The 18,259-nt window shown below is 33.8% G+C and overlaps 1 protein-coding gene across 4 annotated transcripts in view; it reads left to right on the forward strand.

The window, feature by feature from the left end:
* Liprin-gamma (liprin protein kazrin) overlaps nt 1–18,259 on the forward strand; it is a 212,433-nt gene that overhangs the window by 12,649 nt on the left and 181,525 nt on the right. For all 4 annotated transcript variants that reach the window (XM_089107912.1, XM_089107906.1, XM_089107920.1 and 1 more), the window contains exon 2: nt 10,759–10,974. In XM_089107912.1, coding sequence (XP_088964038.1) covers nt 10,782–10,974 — 193 coding nt within the window. In that variant the 5' untranslated portion in view covers nt 10,759–10,781. The remainder of the gene's footprint in view (nt 1–10,758; nt 10,975–18,259) is intronic.

Genomic DNA, 18,259 nt, shown 5'->3' on the forward strand with positions numbered 1-18,259 from the left:
AACCAAACAGCTGTAAAGTATAGTTGTGGGTGAAAAAGATATGTACTTCAAGTTTAACAATGGGTTTCGAAGTGAAATTAATATAGTAACTTTCTCTGAAAGTGTCATTTAAATGAATTTTTTTGTGTTGTTGTAACAAAATGGCTGTCAATGGTATTTGTTGGTGAAATATATAATTAATTCTACATTGAAATGGTGCTTAGAAGGGACGCTAATAATTGAGCTTGCAATCGCCATAAATTTGATAAGTGTATATTGTTTATGAGGAAACAAACTATCTTAAATTAATATTTTTTAGTGAATTATAATTGTCCATCAAGTATTAAAAGAGTAGTATTATTTACAGTTATAAAGTACGTTTCTATGATACTGTATTTTAAAATTATTTCTTGCTGTTGAGGTATCCAAAAAGCTGTAAAGTATAGTTGTGGGTTAAAAATATAATTACTTTAATTTTGAAAATGGGTTTAGGATGGACATTAAGAAAGTAACTTGCTCTGAAAAGGTCTTTGAAAAGTATTTCTTGGTGTTGAGGTATCCAAAAAGCTGTAAAGTATAGTTGTGAGTGAAAAAGATAAGTACTTCAAGTTGGAAAATGGGTTTAGGAGGGGCATTAAGAAAGTAACTTGCTCTGAAATGGTCTTTGAAAAGTATTTCTTGGTGTTGAGGTATCCAAAAAGCTGTAAAGTATAGTTGTGGGTGAAAAAGATAAGTACTTCAAGTTGGAAAATGGGTTCAGGATGGAAATTAAGAAAGTAACTTGCTCTGAGAAGGTCTTTGAAAAGTATTTCTTGGTGTTGAGGTAACCAAAAAGCTGTAACGTATAGTTGTGGGTGAAAAAAATAAGTATATCAAATTGTAAAATAGGTTTAGAAGGGACATTAAGAAAGTTACTTTCTCTGAAATTGTCTTTGTAAATTATTTCTTTGGTGTTGAGGTATCCAAAAAGCTGTAAAGTATAGTTGTGGGTGAAAATTATAAGTACTTTAAATTGGGAAATGGGTTTAGGATGGACATTAAGAAAGTAACTTGCTCTGAAATGGTACTTGAAAAGTATTTCTTGGTGTTGAGGTATTCAAAAAGCTGTAAAGTAAAGTTGTGGGTGAAAAAGATATGTACTTCAAATTGTAAAATATGTTTAGGAGGGATGTTCGTACATTAACGTGCTATTTTACTGGCCATGAAATGTAGTTCGAAGTTTTTAGTTTAAAAAAAAGCTGTACTTTACAGTTGTGGGTTAAAGTAGTTATTATTTCAATAAAAAAATGGGGTGTGTAATTAATCCAAAGAAATAAGAGATCTCTGTCCTGGTCTTTCAAATGTATTCCATGGAGGTGATTTATTAAAAAGGCTGGCATGACACGTGGAAGGAGAAATGGATAAGTAATAGAAGTTGAACATGGGGGGTCGGAGGGACATTAAGAAAGTAACTTGCTCTGAAATGGTCATTGAAAAGTATTTCTTGGTGTTGTGGTATCAAAAAAGCTGTAAAGTATAGTTGTGGATGAAAAAGATAAGTACTTCAAGTTGGAAAATGGGTTTAGAATGGACATTAAGAAAGTAACTTGCTCTGAAATGGTCTTTGAAAAGTATTTCTTGGTGTTGAGGTATCCAAAAAGCTGTAAAGTATAGTTGTGGTTGAAAAAGATAAGTACTTCAAGTTGAAAAATAGGTTTAGGAGGGACATTAAGAAAGTAATTTGCTCTGAAATGGTCTTTGAAAAGTATTTCTTGGTGTTGAGGTATCCAAAAAGCTGTAAAGTATAGCTGTGGGTGAAAAATATAAGTACTTCAAGTTGGAAAATGGGTTTAGGAGGGACATTAAGAAAGTAATTTGCTCTGAAATGGTCTTTGAAAAGTATTTCTTGGTGTTGAGGTAACCAAAAAGCTGTAAAGTATAGTTGTGGGTGAAAATAATAAGTATATCAACTTGTAAAATAGGTTTAGAATGGACATTAATAAAGTAACTTTCTCTTAAATGGTATTTTTAAAGTATTTCTTTGGTGTTGAGGTATCCAAAAAGCTGTAAAGTATAGTTGTGGGTGAAAAAGATTAGTGCTTCAACTTGGGAAATGGGCTTAGGAGGGATATTAAGAAAGTAATTTGCTCTGAAATGGTCTTTGAAAAGTATTTCTTGGTGTTGAGGTATTCAAAAAGCTGTAAAGTATAGTTGTGGGTGAAAAAGATATGTACTTCAAATTGTAAAATGGGTTTAGGAGGGATATTAAGAAAGTAACTTGCTCTGAAATGGTCTTTGAAAAGTATTTCTTGGTGTTGAGGCAACCAAAAAGCTGTAAAGTATAGCTGTGGTTGAAAAAGAAAAGTACTTCAAGTTGAAAAATGGGTTTAGAAGGGACATTAAGAAAGTAACTTGCTCTGAAATGGTCCTTGAAAAGTATTTCTTGGTGTTGAGGTATCCAAAAAGCTGTAAAGTATAGTTGTGGGTGAAAAAGATAAGTACTTCACGTTAAACAATGGGTTTAGGAGGGACATTAAGAAAAAACTTGCTCTGAAATGGTCTTTGAAAAGTATTTCTTGGTGTTAAGGTATCCAAAAAGCTGTAAAGTATAGTTGTGGGTGAAAAAGATAAGCACTTCAACTTGTAAAATGGGTTTAGAAGGGACATTAAGAAAGTAACTTGCTCTGAAATGGTCTTTGAAAAGTATTTCTTGGTGTTGAGGTATCCGAAAAGCTGTAAAGTATAGATGTGGATGAAAAATATAAGTACTTCAACTTATAAAATAGGTTTAGTAGGGAAAATAATACAGTAAAGTTCCCATATATTGTCTTTGAGCGGTATCTCGTGTTTTTGAGGTATCCAAAAACGTTTAAAGTTATGTTATGGGTGAAAAAGATAAGGACTTTAACTTGTTCAATAGTTGTAGAAAGGATATAAAAGAAGTAGCTTGATCTGAAATGATCTTTGAGAAGTATTTCTTGGTGTTGAGATATCCAAAAAGCTGTAAAGTATAGTTGTGGGTGAAAAAAATAAGTTCTTCAAGTTGAAAATTTGTTTTAGTAGGGACATTAAGAAAGTAACTTTCTCTGAAATGGTCTTTGAAATGTATTTATTGGTGTTGAGGTATACAAAAAGCTGTACAGTACAGTTGCTGTTGAAAAAGATAAATACTTCAAGTTGTAAAATGGGTTTAGGAGGGATATTAAGAAAGTAATTTGCTCTGAAATGGTCATTGAAAAGTATTTCTTGGTGTTGAGGTATCCAAAAATCTGTAAAGTATAGTTGTGGGTGAAAAAGATAAGTACTTCAAGTTGGAATTTGGGTTTAGGAGGGACGTTAAGAAAGTAACTTGCTCTGAAAAGGTCTTTGAAAAGTATTTCTTGGTGTTGAGGTATCCAAAAAGCTGTAAAGTATAGTTGTGGGTGAAAAAGATAAGTACTTCAAATTGGAAAATGGGTTTAGGAGGGGCATTAAGAAAGTAACTTGCTCTGAAATGGTCTTTGAAAAGTATTTCTTGGTGTTGAGGTATCCAAAAAGCTGTAAAGTATAGTTGTGGGTGAAAAAGATAAATACTTCAAGTTGGAAAATGGGTTTAGGAGGGACATTAAGAAAGTAACTTGCTCTGAAATGGTCTTTGAAAAGTATTTCTTGGTGTTGAGGTAACCAAAAAGCTGTAAAGTATAGTTGTGGTTGAAAAAGATAAGTACTTTAACTTGTAAATTAGGTTTAGGAGGGACATTAAGAAAGTAACTTGCTCTGAAATGGTCTTTGAAAAGTATTTCTTGGTGTTGAGGTATCCAAAAAGCTGTAAAGTATAGTTGTGGGTGAAAAAGATAAGTACTTCAATTTGAAAATGGGTTTAGAAGGGATATTAAGAAAGTAACTTGCTCTGAAATGGTCTTTGAAAAGTATTTCTTGGTGTTGAGGTATCCAAAAAGCTGTAAAGTATAGTTGTGGGTGAAAAAGATAAGTACTTCAAAGTTGAAAAGTGATTATGGAGGGTCAATTAGAAATTATCATTCTCTGAAATGGTCTTCGATAAGTATTTCTTGATGTGGAGGTAACCAAAATGCTGTACTGCATAGTTGTGTGTGAAAAAGATAAGTACTTCAAGTTGCAAAAAGGCTTTAGGAGGAACATTAAGAAAGTAACTTGCTCTGAAATGGTCATTGAAATGTATTTCTTGGTGTTGTGGTATACAAAAAGCTGTAAAGTATAGTTGTGGGTGAAAAATATAAGTACTTCAAGTTGAAAAATGGGTTTAGCATGGACGTTAAGAAATTAACTTGCTCTGAAATGGTCTTTGAAAAGTATTTCTTGGTGTTGAGGTATCCAAAAAGCTGTAAAGTACAGTTGTGGGTGAAAAAGATAAGTACTTCAAGTTGTAAAATAGGTTTAGTAGGGATATTAAGAAAGTAATTTGCTCTGAAAATGTCATTGAAAAGTATTTCTTGGTGTTGAGGTATCCAAAAATCTGTAATTGATAGTTTTGGGTGAAAAATATCAGTAATTCAAGATTGAAAATGGTTTTAGGAGGGACATTAAGAAAGTAACTTGCTCTGAAAAGGTCTTTGAAAAGTATTTCTTTGTGTTGAGGCATCCAAAAAGCTGTAAAGTATAGTTGTGGGTGAAAAAGATAAGTACTTCAAATTCGAAAATGGGTTTAAGAGGGGACATTAAGAATAGAACGTGATCTGAAATTGTATTTGAAAAGTATTTCAGTGCGTTTTTGCCAGCGACTAGAAGTGCTATATGGTTGTGGGTGAAAGAGAACTTTTGTACATGGTGTGAAGAGAGTGTATGATGGAAAATATGAACCTAACTACTTCTTTAGTTGTCTTTGGAAGGTGTTTCTTAGTGTGGATGTATCCTAAAAGCTGTAAAGTATAGTTGTGGGTGAAAAACATAAGTACTTCAACTTGTAAAATAGGTTTAGAAGGGACATTAAGAAAGTAACTTGCTCTGAAATGGTCTTTGAAAAGTATTTCTTTGGTGTTTATGTATCAAAACAGCTGTTTTTTATTTCTGTGGGTGAAAAAGGAAAATACTTAATGATGGAAAATTGTTTTAGGAAGTATACTTATACTATAGGATTTTCTAGTTTGGTCTTTGATGATTTTTTCAGTGCTATTATTAAACCAAATTTATGAATGGTAAAGATTTTTGTATATAAAACGGTACTTCAAGGTGAAAATGGGGTTTAGGAGGGACAATAAGAGAAGTAAGTTGCTCTGAAATGATCTTAGAATAGTATTTATATGTGTTGAGTTATCCAAACATGTGTAAAGTATAGTTGTGGATGAGAAATATAATCAATTCAACTTAGAATATAGCTTTAGAAGAGAAATAAAGAATTTAACTAGATCTGGAATGTTATTTGAATAGGATTTCTGAGTGTTAAGTTATCCAAAAATCTGTAATGTATAGATGTTGGTTAAAAAGATAAGTACTTCAAGTTATAAAATAGGTTTAGGAGGGATAGTAAGAAATTAACTTGATCTGAAATGGTCTTTGAAAACTATCTCTTGGTGTTGAGGTAACCAAAAAGATTTAAATTATAGTTGTGGATTAAACTTATAAATAATATAAGTTGTAAAATTGTTTTTGTATGAGCATTAATCAAGTAGCTTCCGCTGAAATGGTTTTTGAAAAGTATTTCTTGGTGTTGAGGTATCCAAAAAGCTGTAAAGTATAGTTGTGGGTGAAAAAGATAAGTACTTAAACTTGTAAAATAGGTTAAGAAGGGAAATTAAGAAAGTAACTTGCTCTGAAATGGTCTTTGAAAAGTATTGTTGGTGTTGAGATATCCAAAAAGCTGTAAAGTAAAGTTGTGGGTGAATAAGATAGGTACTTCAAGTTGGAAAACGGGTTTAGAAGGGACATTAAGAAAGTAACTTGCTCTGAAATGGTCTTTGAAAAGTTTTTCTTGGTGTTGAGGTATCCAAAAAGCTGTAAAGTATAGTTGTGGGTGAAAAAGATAAGTACTTCAACTTGTAAAATAGGTTTAGAAGGGACATTAAGAAAGTAACTTGCTCTGAAATGGTCTTTCAAAAGTATTTCTTGGTATTGAGTGAACAAAAAAGCTGTAAAGTATAGTTGTGAATGAAAAAGATAAGTACTTCAACTTGTAAAATGGGTTTATGAGGGACATTATGAAAGTAACTTGCTCTGAAATGGTCTTTGAAAAGTATTTCTTGGTGTTGAGGTATCCAAAAAGCTGTAAAGTATAGTTGTGGGTGAAAAACATAAGTACTTCAAGTTGGAAAATGGGTTTAGAAGAGACATTAAGAAAGTAACTTGCTCTGAAATGGTCTTTGAAGAGTATTTCTTGGTGTTGAGATATCCTAAAAGCTGTAAAGTATAGTTGTGTGTGAAAAAGATAAGTACTTTAAGTTGGAAAAAGGGTTTAGAAGGGACATTAAGATAGTAACTTGCTCTGAAATGGTCTTTGAAATGTATTTCTTGGTGTGGAGGTAACCAAAAAGCTGTAAAGTATAGTTGTGGGTGAAAAATATAAGTACTGCAACTTGTAAAATGGGTTTAGGAGGGACATTAAGAAAGTAACTTGTTCCCGTCAGGACCTTCTGATAGGGCTCTACCGATTATGTAATCAATTTCTCAGAAATTCATTTGTCCTAGTTGATTACGTCATTCTATTCACATAAATGGATTCCCGTCACGAGCTCCTGATAGGGTTCTACCGATTATGTAATCAATTTCTCATTAATCCATTTGTCCTAGTTGATTACGTCATTCTATGCACATAAATGGATTCCCGTCACGAGCTCCTGATAGGGTTCTACCGATTGTGTAATCAATTTCTCAGAAATCCATTTGTCCTAGTTGATTACGTCATTCTATGCACATAAATGGATTCCCGTCACGAGCTCCTGATAGGGTTCTACCGATTATATAATCAATTTCTCAGAAATCTAACTGTCTTAGTTGATTACGTCATTCTATGCACATAAATGGATTCTCATCACGAGCTCCTGATAGGGTTCTACCGATTATGTAATCAATTTCTCAGAAATCCAACTGTCCTAGTCGATTACGTCATTCTATGCACATAAATGGATTCCCGTCACGAGCTCCTGATAGGGTTCTACCGATTATGTAATCAATTTCTCAGAAATCCAACTGTCCTAGTCGATTACGTCATTCTATGCACATAAATAGATTCCCGTCACGAGCTCCTGATAGGGTTCTACCGATTATGCAATAAATTTCTCAGAAATCCAACTGTTCTTGTAGATTACGTCATTCTACGCACTTAAATGGATTCCCCTCTCGAGCTCCTGATAGGGTTCTACCGATTAAGCAATCAATTTCTCATAAATCCATTTGTCCTAGTTGATGACGTCATTCTATGCACATAAATGGATTCCCGTCACGAGCTCCTGATAGGGTTCTACCGATTATGTAATCAATTTCTCGGGAATTCTCTCCCTTCGATTACGCAATCAATATATCTCTTCCCCACCTTCCCCTTAGAAACAACAAATTACTTCCCCTTTCTTGAATCAATAATTCTCTTTGGAAACAACAAATTAATTCCCCTTTCGTGTCAAATCAATCAATCATGACATCATCTGTCACGTGTTATCTAAACTTTGCCCCGGAAACAATTCTGGTCGAACTCCAAAGACATTAATTAACTTGACGTCATCTGTCAGAGATTAATTAACTTCCCCGGAAACAATTTGATTAATGTCTGACAGCACAGGTGTTCTCCCTAGGGAGGCTATGCCCATATATGGTGCCCCGTTCGGAGTCAAAAAGGCCTTTCTACTAACCCCCCTCTCATGCCTACCGTTTCCCCAAACACATCCAATCAAAATTTTAAGATAGCCATTTTGTTCAACGTAGTTGCAAGTTCATAAAATTAGGTCTTTGAGCCCTCAGGGCTAAGGTTGTAAGTTATGCCCTGGGGGTATATAATGTTTTTATTGAAAGCTCTGTCGTAGAAACTTTAAAAATTGCTCATTCGATCGGAAATTCATTGGGCTAGTGTTATTTTTAACAGTCGAAAGTGATTGGAGGGCAACTAATCCCCCTCTCGCTCCCACCTTTTCTCCAAGCACATCCAATCAAAATTTTGAGATAGCCATTTTTTTCAACATAATTGAAAGATCTGGAAATTAGGTCTTTGAGGATGACAACCCCCTCCCCCCACAGCCCTCTGGGCAAGGGTTGTAAGTTATGCCCTGGGGGCATATAAGGTTTTTATAGAAAGAATTGTAGTATAAATTTCAAAAAGGGCTCATTCGATTGGAAATTGAAATGGCTAGTGCCCTTTTTAATAGTCGAAAGGGACTGGAAGGCAACTAACACCCCTTCCAAGCCCACCATTTCCCCAAACTCATTCAATCAAAATTATGAGATAGCCATTTTGTTCAACACAGTTGAAAACAGCTGAAAATTCTTGACATTATTTCTTTTACCAGGACATTCCCCCCAAAGTCTTCGAGCAAGGGTTATAAGTTATGCCCTGGGGTTATATATAATGTTTTTATAGATGGTGTTGTCGTAGAAATTTTAAAAAGCGATCATTTGATTGGAAATTGAAAGGACTATTGCCCTTTCAATTTTTTATGGAAATGAAGGTTGTTTAACTTCAGAAGAGGGTCAGTCTCTCCCTGAAAAAGACTATGTCAATATAAAACGAACTGAAATTAATAAAAAAAAACTGTTTGTACAAAATAAGTTTTTCAAGAAAAAGTAAAGAACTCCATTAAACCAAAAATGAACAAAAGTAGAATCAATAATTTACCAAGCATACAACTACCACAAATCCGTATCAATAAATAAATGAAATCCAAAAGAAACAGAAATTAAAATAACTCAAACTCAAAACGAGCAGAAATTAAAATGAGTACGGTTCTAAACCCTATGCTTTCTAAAAGCCAGAATATAATTTCTACTTTACTGAAAAAATTCTTTTAAATGTTTTCACTTTTATAACTTTAATAAATCAAAAAATAATTAAGATTTTAAGGAATAAATATCAGCATATGTATATTAAACTGACAATTCACATTTTTTCAGTAAATTCATTTGATTTTCATATATATAGAATATACACACACATATACTTATTGTGTGGCTTTCAGTCTCATACCTCTACTCCTTCTCTATACCCAAGGATTAAAAGATTCTATGAAAATGGATTCTAAGTGTGATAAAATTCAAATTTGACCGAGAATACGACTCGGATCGAGTAGACTACATTCCCCAGACCCATGGTCAAACAAAAGCACTAAGACGAAAGAGGGATATTTTTTTCTTGTTCAAAACTAGGAAAGGCTTGGGGGGCCTTTCTTTACAGAATCTTTAAAGACATGCGAACAGGGGAATGATAAAGGCGGAGGCTTGAAAAGGCTTTCTGATTTCCTACGTTGGGCCGAAGATTCCCTCCTGAAAGTTTTATTAACCAAAATTAACATCTTCCGTTGATGATTAAGAGCCGCTGTCCTTGAATTTTACTGCTAATTATATGGAAGACTTGAGAACTATTTGAGAAGTCATAAGAATCTCGACGAAGTGGCACGGGACTCGACGACCCATCCTTGTGAATGTGCTTGGTGTTAGGCCCCTTCGAGGGCTATTATCACCTTTGCTTAGAATAATCGCAAGGTCGTTGACTTTGTTTTCTCTTTTGATGTGGCGTCTTCTCTAAAGAACTTTTCGTCTGTTTTATGGACCAACTACCAGTTTTTTCAATTTTAAGAGTCTTAAATACATTGAGATGCTTTTTCAGCTCTGAGTACAACTGTCAAAAACCTTCAACATTATTAATTGTCATTATTTGTGAGTACTACATTGCCTTAAATATCCATTCCATGGAAGCCTTTGGGTTCCTAATTATCAAGCTGCTAATTATCAAGTTCAAATTGATAACTGTCCAACTTAGCAGCATATCACTGAGATTCAGCCATCCAAAATCACCACTAGGAATTCTATCCAGGGGTTGTCCTCGAAAAAATACCGGGAATTCTGATGATTCATATACGTCCTGGAAAAAACGAATCTGAATTTTACATTTTTAAAATATCGAGGGTTTCCTGCGTCCTAATAGTTAACACCACACTGATGATAAAAAGGAATAAAAACAGTACTACATTGAGAATAGACGACGGGAATTAGGAGCAAAATCATGGGCCAATACCACTGAAAATACAGGAGCAACTGTGGTGCAAAGATAATTTCAAAAGCCTATAAATAACAAAAACAAACTCCATTCCCCCATTTGGGGGAGAGGTAGTTTTCACTCTTAAACTTTGAAAAAAAGCTTTTCTTGTATTTTCATTAGAAAATAGTGAAAAATGATCTACCTATATTTTGCCAACATTCTTTTAATGTATCTTTTAAATCCCCGCTCCCTCTACATTTTCATGAACGTGGATTGATGTCACTGGTAGACCTTGAGAATTAGATAGAACTTATAAGTTTGAACAATTTGAAGTAGAAGATAGGTGAATACTCCTCGAAAACAAGAACGTTCAAACTTCACATTTCCCATTAAAAAAAAATTGTACCAAAGCAGCCGGTGAGTACAACTTGAAAAGAATTCGATCCCCCACCCCTAGTTGTATCACTGTGTTTAAACCATGCTATTCTGAGTATTCTAATGCAATCAACTATGTTTGTTTTTGACATCAATGATAATTCTGCCATAAGATAAGCTGTTTATCACATTGGCAAATCGATTTATGTCTGCCAGGTTCCAAGTATCAGTAATTAGGTGAATTAACACAGAGAATATATAATAAACCCGTTTTTGTTAATTTTCATTTTTAGCCTAGTCATTTCGTATTCAAAGAATGACCGAAGAAGAAAAGCACTTGATTGGTAAAGAAATTGACAAAGAAATAGAATTGGATTCTGATCGAGTGAAGAATGCCTCTGAGCCAAGTCGAAAACTAACAGTCATAACATTAAATAACTGTGGAACTTGTGTTGTTCATCCAGATTCTGTTGGAAAAGACATGACTAATTCGGATGCCCCCTTGAAAGGTCTGTATCAACTCCTCTATTTTTATCATATTCACCGGGACGAATAAAGTTTGTTTACATATGACCTTTAAACAATCCTTTATGCCCCATTTACAATAAGATTTTACTAATACCAAGATTTAGCTTGCCAATCAGAATTTTTCGTAGAACTTTTAAGCAAATCAAACTACTACGAAAAATATGGGTACTTGGGCATTATATGGTACACAACGCTATATACTGTACAAGGAGCTACTAATGAAAACCCGTCAAACGGGAATTTGTAAGAGATAAATGGATGGCAAAGCGTGATTGCTAATTGCGTTTACAATATTTAAACTGTTGTTTTTTGGGGTTTAGGGTGGGGGGAAGGTACCTAGGTTAGGATACGTATTTCTTATATGCTATGCTTTACCCCCACTCCCCTAATGTGCAAATATATAGCCCAAATTTGTTTCTAAACTATTATATATTCAACCTATTTTATTTTATTTCATTAGCATTAATCAAACTTGACTTCTTTCGTTCGTACCATATAATGCACAAGTACCAAAATATGTTATTGTTCAAATTAGTGCTAATTAATTATTAATTCTTGGTATTAGGCCCAGTTGTAATCCTGATAATCCACCTTGGTAATCCTGATAATAAACACCTCAAACCAAGCCCTTTCGCTGAAGGAAATGCCTTTTATTAACTTATAGGCCATCCTTAATTATTGATTTACTCCCCCTGAAGATTGAACTATGGAGTATGTAAACTTTAGTAATTTAAACTCTGAAACTGGGATAGGGTCATTTTTAGCTCTGTAAATAGCCTGTGTATATTTGTCAATGCCGATTTGAGGGTATCAACCACACTCATCACATTTATTTTCTACACGAAACACCCAAGCGTCTTTATTTTGGAACAGTGCGCTCGCACTGTATTGCGCATGCACATTTAAGGTGGATATTAGAAACAGCCCCATAATAGCCAAATTTAAACCATTATGAAATGGTTCTTGACTGGATGAAAGCATCGCACGACATCACTTTCAACTAATCAGAGGCCTTTTCCACTAATGTGAAAGGGAAAGTGTTAGTTTATATCTTTAGTCAAAACGTCACTAACAGCCAATGAAAACCACACTTTGTCGAGTAAAATCAGAATTTTACGACTCTCCTGGTTCGAATTCCACACTTCGGGTACAATTTCTAATACCCTTACACGCGCATGCGCATTGACACTGCATAATAGCACTGCACAAAAATAGTGATACTTGAGGATTACATAAATGAGATTTATGGACCCTGTTCGCCACCCTGGATTTTTGTAGGATTATCACAAATTAACCCCGCGTATTGCAATTGATTTTTGTAGTTTTTGGCACTCATTAGGCAATTGTAATCATTGAATTGTGTTCAAAAGTGCTTATTGAAAACTATTAAATTAATAATTTACTTTTTCGCTTCAGAGGTCGATAAGCTTCACTTTGTTCTTATCTAGATAGCAGATTCATGGTGTATTTATCTATCAATATAAATAATAAAAAAAATCCAGTTGAAACCGTTTTTATAAGGTGCTATGAAATAGCAGAATTTTTAACTCTAATGATTTTTCTCCTTTTTAGTTATAACTTTTGGTAAAATAGGAACAACATAGGCGTATGGAAAGGGATATTTAAGATGACCTGTGTAAATTATTTTTGATGGAAAATGGCATTCAATAGAGCACTTGTAATTGGCACCCCCTGGCGAGGAATCGCTGAGTTTTTAGTTAAAAGTGATTCTTTGGCAAAAAATTACTAAGTAAAATCCTCAGCTGAAAATACAACAAGAAAAATAAAATAAAAAGTTTCTCGGGCAATTTACTGGATTTTGTCTTATTTTGGAAATATAGTACGGATGTACAGACGCTATCAAAATACACTAAATCTGGTAAAATTTTGAAAGCAATTGCAACAGTAGGTGAATTCACGCAAAATTGAAAAGTCGCAACAGTGAGTGTAGCGTAATCCTTTTTTGCTATCTCCATATTTTGTAGTAAATGGAATTGTACTAGACAGTGGTACTCAAAAAACAAAACAGAATGAAATAAATCCTAGCAAAAAGTTTTGTTTGACATAGGTTTTTGGTTTCTTACACTGAAAAAACGTTTAGTAAAAAACCTGCAGCTGAAATATTTGCAAAACAAACTTTCAGTACTACTTGAAGAGAGTATGAATGGAGCCTAAGATGATCCCTAGCCTAGAGTCATGTTTTAGCCCCTGGTCCGGTCTATGTTTACCCAATTCCGATTAAAGAGGTTTATAAACTCTGTTGGCAATACAAGTCACGCCCGGAATATAATGATTTGTGGTAATTTCGTGGATTTGTGGATAGTTCGGCAAAAGATCGAAATAATTCAACATGGCCAAGTGTCGTGTTTTTGAAAGCAGGAGTAAATCCAAGAAAGTTACAATATCAGAGTTCACCTGTAAAAATCAAAATTCTATTACAATAAGCTTGTATAGTGAATTAGTACTTGGGGACCTTAACTTGGTTGTACAGCACTGTATAACGACTCCTGAAAACGAGTGTAAAAAGGACAATCAGGCAGTTATGTAAATATGTAAATGAAGCGTTGACATCAATGAGTGAAACTTGATATTTATGTTATTTTTCTTGTGAAGCGTAATTAAGAATACTGTTCTGTATGGCATGTTTTTTGGCTTATAATAAATTATTATTATTTTTATTATTATTATTATATTCTCTCTACTGTGTTGTACAGGAAAGGAATCATACATTAATAAAGCATTAATATATAAAATGAGGAATCAACTGGAATAAGAATTCCCTAATAAAACAGGCCTCTGCATATCCCATGTGGCAAAATGAGTCTTGGGTAACCGTTTTTTTTTCGTCCTTTCAATTTGATTCCGTAATTTCAGTTGATTTGACATACAACTGTTGCCGATCTATATTATGATATGCCAATGGTCAAAATGAAATTATACCCAAGTTATGGGTATACTAGGCCATGATGAATATCTGAACGTAACGGTAATGGGGAACTAAACGTGTCGTATTGCACAAACCAAAAGCTGTGACTAGGGAAATTGCGCCTGTAAAGGAGTATCCATATAGAAACATCGGATACAGACGATACAGTCTCGATTCTGTTTCTGTATTAAATAAAAAAGAAACAAGTTTTTTTTAACAAAGAGAAAGGAGCGACATTAAAGTTTTTTAGTACTTTTGAAAAAAACTTCTCATTGTCCTAATTAAATGAACATAGTGTTTCAGAAGTCGTTCTTAAAGAATCGGGAGAAAATTTAAACTTTAGCGGAAAGAGCGAGATGTTCAGGAGGAGACAACCCTCTTCATATACAAAATACTTTATGTTTATTTTAAGTTTTATCGTCACTCCTTACTTTCTATTAAAAAAAACTTGTTTTTTTTAATTTCTGAGCATTTTTTAATTAATGCAGGTTTCGAAATTAGCTAACCGTATATGAATAATTAAATCGAAATTTGTATGTTAATTTTATCTTTTTTAGCTAAATGACTTTTTGAAAATTTTGATCGTACGAATTTGAGAAAAACGGGTGGTGGAGGGTGCCTAGTTGCCCTTCAATTTTTGGGGTTCCTTAAAAGGGCCAATAAAAATTTAATTTTATTTACGAACGTTTTTATTGGTAATAAATATATGTAACTTACAAATTTTCTCCTAATTCTTTCAGAACTACTTCTGAAACACTATATTCGTTTAATTGGAACAATGAGAGGTATTTTTTTTTCATTATAATGCTGAATCAGCATTATAAGCCCATTCTATCAAAATTTCTTTTTTTAAAGTTTCGATTACTGTTAAGCCGTATCGCTTGTTTTTTTTTATTGTTTTTTATTACGTATATGAGGGGGTTCGCCCCCTAGTCAGTACCTTGCTCTTTACGCTAAAGTTTGAATTTTGTTCGTATTACAAACCCCTGGATCTCAAAGGCCGTTTAATTAGAATAGATAGCTCTTTTGAAAGTGCTAAGAAAACTTTAGCGTAAAGAGCGAGGTAATGACTAGGGGGCGAACCTCCTCATTTACGTAATAATTTATTTCGTTTTGAGTTTTAATGTTGCTCCTTACTTTCAGCTGAAAAACTTGTTTTTTTATTTAGTTTCTGATTGTTTTTTAAATAATGCTGGGAAATCCTCAAAGACATGTTAATTATATTTTCGACTATGCTGAACAAAATGGCTATCTCAAAATTTTGACTGGATGACCTCGGAAAAAAATGAGCGTGGGAGGGGGCCAAGTTGCCCTCCAATTTTTTGGTCACTTAAAAAGGGCACTAGAACTTTTAATTTACGTTCGAATGAGCCCTCTCACGCATGGGCACCGGCAAGAGGGGAAGGGGGTGCCATGCCCCCCTGGAAATTTGGGACTATAGAGTAATTATAAGCAAACCAAAGGAAAAGGCAAGGCAGTTCATCACCAGCCCAGCCAAGAAATTTCTTTGGGATGGCCAATACTACTAGGAACTTAGTTTTCAGCAATTTATAAATGGTGTTATTTTCTTTTTCTATTTATACGGAGTACCTTAAAGTACCTTATTTTAGTTGAAAAACCTCTTCTATTTGTTTAATTTCATCTCATGAAACTGTAAAGTTTTTGAATTGGATTATCATGCTGATTCTAAATGTATAAGTTTCATTAATTTTAGTTTTACCCACCAAAAGCTACGAGCCTGAGAAAATTTGTATGATTTTTGAAAAAAGGGAGAAAGACACCCTCGAAGGCATAGAATTTTTATGAAAATCATAACATCGGATTCAGCGTATCAAAGAACCCTACTATAGAGGTAGGGTTTGGTAGGGTGCTTATAATTACTATAATTACATTAGAATGTACTTTTTAGGAATCTACCCTAACCTCACCTAAACACTGACTCACCCCCCCTCATTACAGCTGATTCAGGTCACCAAACGTAGCCTATTTTCATAACAAATAAAGCGAATCAACTTGATTGAATCCAGTACTGCCACCATGGGGCATTACTTCTTTTGCAACTGGGAAGCCTAAAATATAGTTAGGCCTATTGATACTTTAAAATCAATTTAGCTTCTCATAATTTTAAATTAATTGCAAACTCGTCCTCTTCAGGGTAAATTCGGAGTTTGATGTCCTAAAATAGCAAGAAAACTAGACTTTTCCTTTGGCCCTATATGTATGGTCACTTAAAAAAGAGCTTAAAATTTACGTTTGAATTAACTCCCAATTACCTTGGACTTTCGGTTTGATACCATCACCCCTGTGAAAAACAAAACAAATAAACATGCATCGACAATGGTTCTTCTGAAAAAAAAGCGAAATTCAACATTTTGAAAATTGGAGCTTGAAAACTCTATGGTAGGGTTCTCTGATAGGATTTCTTATTTTCAATAAGATCGCAATGCCTTGCATTGCGCCATTGTTGGCTGCCTGCCAATATATTTTGACCCTTGATAAGGAAAATATAAGTTCTAATTTGTGACTGAGTGACCCGTTTCCAGTTTTCCACAAACATTTTTTTTTGTATGATTTGGTTGGAGTTGCCTAAAAAAAAAAAAAAAAAAAAAAAAAAAAAAATTCTTCATAGTAATGAATGGTAAGTAAATAACGATACTTCTCAACAACAAAAGTGTAAAAGTCTAACTATTGATAACATTCAATCAAAGAATCAGATTTTTATGGTGATCCTAAATATGTATTTGTTTATTAGTAATTAGTGCAGTTATTAGCACACAAGAAAGCTCGTATAATTATAGAAAACACACAGATAGCAACTTAATGAGGGGCACTTTCGGTAAAAATATGCCGTCAACTCTCGCTTGCAATGCAAGAGTACCCATGAGCTGATATATAAGCCACTATAATCAGAAATGTTTCCCCTGAACTGAATGCTGGGAATTTCTGTATTTTCCCCCTGAACGGATACGTTCTTTGTGTTTTATTATCATTTATTTTTTTTTCCAGTAGTGATTGTATTTATCTAGTTGTCACTTTGAAAAAGATTAAATTTTTTACACTTCTGAAGCATAAAGCTGCCAAATATATTGGTTTTTGGTATTCTAAAAATGTTGAATTAAAAATGTTTATTTGATTTTCTTCATTTTAGTTTTAACGTTTTACTTTGAACAAACTACTTTGATAATGCGTTACTTTTTATAAACAACTGAGTCTAAAGGCATTAAATATTTTGGTGTTTGATAACCAAGTTCAAAAATGTCAATATTGTTAAAAAAAATATCCATCCAACGCTTCGGCATTGCTCAACAGAATTGAATTCTGGGAGTTTGTGTCTTAGTTTTTGTAAGTAGGCTATTGTTTTGTGTATTTTTTGTAATTAATTACGTTTTTTCATTTTTATGTACTTTTACTTTAATTGACATATTTTTTCCTTTGCCTTTAGAAAAATTTTGTCTCCAAGCTTTATTAAATAAAAAAAACAAGGTTTTTCAACTGAAAGTAAGGAACAACATTAAAACTTAAAGCGAACAGAAATTATTACATATATTAGGGAGGTTGTCATCCTCCTCAACACCTCGCTCTTCACGCTACAGTTTTTTGGCCCTTTAAAAAAGCTACCTATTGTTCTAATCAAACGACCTTTGTGTTTCACTTGTTTTTAAAGAATTGGGACAAAATTTAATTTTTAGCGCAAAGAGTGAAGTGCTTAGGAGGGGGCAACTCCCTTCATATACATAATAATTTCTGATCGTTTTAAGTTTTAATGTTGCTCGTTACTTTCAGTTGAAAAAATTTTTTTATATTTAATTTCTGATCGTTTTTTAATAACGCCAGAATACATGGCTCCTACTACACAGAAAAATCCCCCTTCCCACAGAAAGATCCTCTGGGCAATTCAATCCTGGCGATAATTTGCCCCGGACAATTACCCTTAACATCTCCACAACTAAAATCGAATCGGTAAAGAATAGCAAGACGTGTAAAGAAATTTCGTATAGGAATTCTGGTAAATTCACCCAGTGCAAAATTTCCCCTGAAAATTTCCCCTCCTTGGACTTTCCCTCTCCATGGAAAACCGTCCCCGTGCAAAATCCTTCCAGCAGAAAATTCTTCCTTCCCTCCCCACTCGAAAAATGTATACATACCTCACAATAACAAATAAAACAATAGGTAAATTTTATAACTTAAAAACCTTTCCCCAGGGGCTGTAGGGAGTTATAGTTATTGGGCCTTTCAACTATGCTGAAGAAAAAAGCTATCTCAAAATTTTCATCGGACGATTTTTGAAAAAAATGGCATTGGAGGGGGCCTTGTTGCCCTCCAATTTTTTCGGTCACTCA

Source organism: Artemia sp. Qi Xiang Cuo, chromosome 1, assembly GCF_049724085.1.
Source record: "Artemia sp. Qi Xiang Cuo chromosome 1, ASM4972408v1, whole genome shotgun sequence".
NCBI lineage: Eukaryota > Metazoa > Arthropoda > Branchiopoda > Anostraca > Artemiidae > Artemia > Artemia sp. Qi Xiang Cuo.